This window comes from Physella acuta, unplaced genomic scaffold (genome assembly GCF_028476545.2).
Source record: "Physella acuta isolate Inbredline_101_S28 unplaced genomic scaffold, ASM2847654v3 ptg001175l, whole genome shotgun sequence".
In the NCBI taxonomy this organism is placed as follows: Eukaryota; Metazoa; Mollusca; class Gastropoda; family Physidae; genus Physella; species Physella acuta.
In genome coordinates, this window is record NW_026732692.1 from 29724 (window position 1) to 33126 (window position 3403).

Sequence of the window (3403 nt, forward strand, 5' to 3'; positions counted from 1 at the left end):
AATAAACCAAACTTTTCTTAAGTTAATTTTAAAAATGTGTACATTAATCTAATGGATTGCTGGTCAACTTTCAATTGATTGACCATATTAATACTCCTTGCCAATGTTTAATACTTTACATTTGCAAACTTTCTCACACTTATGCACTCTTAAGTTTTTTTCACAAGAAAAAAAAATGTACTTAATATTCCTTATGAAAACATTTATTTGATAAAACAATTTTTAAAAAAAATCACACAATTACACCCATCCTCTTAAAGGTAATTAAATAGTGTTTAAAGCTTTTGATATAAATCAACATATTTTAGAAAATGTTTTAAATGTATAAATAACCTTAGATATGGCAAAATGATTAGATCACAAATATCACATTACATTCAAACATAGGTTCTGATTTTTTTTAAAACATGGTAATCACAAAACATTGATAACAATTTAAAAGGTACCCTATATGCCTTTATAATAATACTATTACTGTAATAGTACTCAATACATATATAACAAACAGAATATAATATTTAAAAACTATTATTCATAAAGACATTCATTTGACCCTTACAGCCCCAACCTACTTTTTACTCATTCCCTCAGCCCCAGTATTATTTTATGATTAGTTTTGCCCACTGATGTTTTTTACACAAGTCTAATAGGGTTAAAAAAAATTAAATGTAGTAATAAAAAAAAAAATAATTTAGTTTGCAACGATAAAGATTGACATGTTATGTACCATTTGAGTAAAATTGAACATATATGTAGAAAGTATAGGCACTAAGATAATTAAAAACATTAAATGCTGACCACATTAGAAATAGTTAGCCTTGATGTCTTACCAGTGTCGTGGGAATATATTTATAAATATTAATAACTAGATTTAAAGCAGACTTCCACAACTTTATGGTCTATCAACTTTTACTTAAAAAACAAAAGTAGTGTTGACTATTCCTATATCAAACAAACATACTGCCAGTTACTACGGTCTTGTGTTTGTAGACATTACCTGCAACTTGGCATGAGGGAATGGAAGAGTAAATGCTGTAAGGGTTTTAAAAAAAAATGCCAACTTCACCAATGATAATACCAATTTGTACAGTTTCAGCCCAAGTCATTAGATGTTTGTCATACAAATAAATATTGCAGTAGTGTTTATACTGGATATACTAGCGATGCATTATAGGACATAAACTGGTTAATGTAGTGGCTTAAAAATACACTAAGCCAGCATAAAAAATAGCAAGCTTGTATAATAAGTAAAGGAAAGCAGACTTTTACTGTGTGCTATTAGAGTACCCTTTTAAGACATCAACTATTTGGCTGTAGAACACCATAACCATTGACATGATCATGTCAAAAAAACCACTGGTGTCACCCAAGTAGAAGAAAACCTGACAGATCACAAACACTAACAAGAAATGCAAAAATCTCTTAAAATAGTGACTATCCACAACATGGCCGATACCCCTGTAATGCTTCACCACATTCAAAGTTTTAGGATTAACAGACAAACAAATACTTTTCTTGCACATTGTTCCCAAGTTACCATAATAAAGCAGTTTTCTGTTAACACCCATGTTAGCATCTACTAAATGAGAGCTATCTGATGGCCGAAACTGAGTATAATCAACATGAACATGATTGGATGAAAACATTTTACGGGCTGCTTCTAACTTCAGTAAATAGTCTTTGTACGTGTTAATTACCTCAAGACAAATGTCATCATCTTGAAGATCCAGTAAAAACGCCATGCCACGTTCCACACGCTGCATGTATAATTTAAAGTCTTTTAAAGCATTGTCAATTTTCTCCAGTTGCATCTCCTCCGAGCTCAAGATTTCCTTTTCCAGCATACTTTTCTTGTTCATGATTAAATTACAGGCTTTGTGAGCTGCGGCATCCAGCGCAAGCAAGGACCCATTTGCAAGTTTAACACACTCCTCCCTGATGTCTTGAAAAAATTCTGCAGTTTTCATTGCATTTCTTTTCACCACAGTAAGAGCATCTACTTCCGACTGCAAGTAAGTCTTTGATTCTTTAAGTTTTGTGTTCAAAGGGATGATCTTATGCTTCTTATGGCTGTGAAATGAACAGCTGATGCAGATGGCTTTGTGGCAGCTGGTGCAGAAAAGCTGCAAGATTTCTTCTGTGTGTTCTTCACATGCCACGTTGGACATCAACTGACAGCTATTACTGTTTGTTGTCTCAATGCGCAATATCTTTGGTGGATCTGTATGAGTTTCCAAGCGATGAGCATGGATACAAAATCGACAAATATCCACATCGCAGTCAATACACCTAAACTGTGAGGTGAGCCAATCTCTCTTGCAAATATGGCATATTCCAGAGTAGCCTGAAAAAACAGTTAAGATAAAAAGTAATCTTCGTAAGTAAGAAGAATAATAAATTAATAGTTGAATACCTAGAATGTTAAGACAAATTAATTAGAACCTAGTTATAATTAGAAAAGAAGTAGGGAAGATTACAATGTTTCATTACAAATTTTTTTATTTAATTTATCCTAAACTCAGTTTTGACCCAAAACCAAAGCATATTAAAGTAAGAAAATTGAATATTTTGCTAATAGTTCATCCAATTTTCGTGCTTAATAAACAGTTATTTATTAAGATACGAATTTTTCTTCTTGCCCTACTAAGCACAATTGTTTGATTCCTAACAAGTTCACTACATTATAATGTGTTAACTAGTAATTGATATGCACATGTTCTTGTTTCACCTTTCTATAGGCTAATCCTATTATGCTGATGCTCAAATGGCAAAAATCAGTATATATAAAGTAATTGATACAAATGGGAGTCTTATTGATAATTCGATAAGAGGATATTTATATTGAATTTATTTCTTTAGTTTAAAAATAAACGACAAATTTGACACATTACATACTTGTTGCGCCAAGTTCCTCTTGCAAGCTGGTGATGTAAAAATTGATTGGAAGCTCATCTATACCTCCCCTTGGTACACAAACATCTGCTCGACACTGTGGGCACTTGAAGAGTCTACCAGAGACTGAAGATGACTGGACAACATTGAAAATACAATCATAGCACAGAGTATGGTGACATGGAAGTATACGGGGATCTTTGAACTCATCCATGCAAACAGAACACTGGAGCATTCGCTCGCGTAGCCGCTCAACCTTATCGGTATCCATCTGTAAAAATTCATTAAATTAATTACAAAGTTTGGTTTAAAAACATCATACAGTAATAATTTTCAAGTTTCAACACAATATTTGATCATAGACCTACTAATAGTACCTAGTTAATAATAATAAACCTAATAGGCCTACTTTCTGGAGTGTTGGTATTAATATTAGTAATTAGTATTAGTATTACTGATGTCCTTCTTTCTTCTTCTTCATTTTTAAATTAAATTATAGTGTTGGAAGGGA

The 3403-nt window shown here is 32.2% G+C and overlaps 1 protein-coding gene across 1 annotated transcript; it reads right to left on the bottom strand.

The window, feature by feature from the left end:
* Positions 1–216: 216 nt before the first annotated feature.
* LOC131956775 (putative E3 ubiquitin-protein ligase MID2) lies at positions 217–3163 on the bottom strand. The gene is made up of 2 exons (XM_059321346.1): positions 2896–3163; positions 217–2344 (listed from the first exon to the last, which is right to left on the bottom strand). Exons 1-2 carry the CDS (start codon positions 3161–3163, stop codon positions 1266–1268), a joined length of 1347 nt encoding a protein of 448 aa, XP_059177329.1. The 3' UTR covers positions 217–1265.
* Positions 3164–3403: the final 240 nt, after the last annotated feature.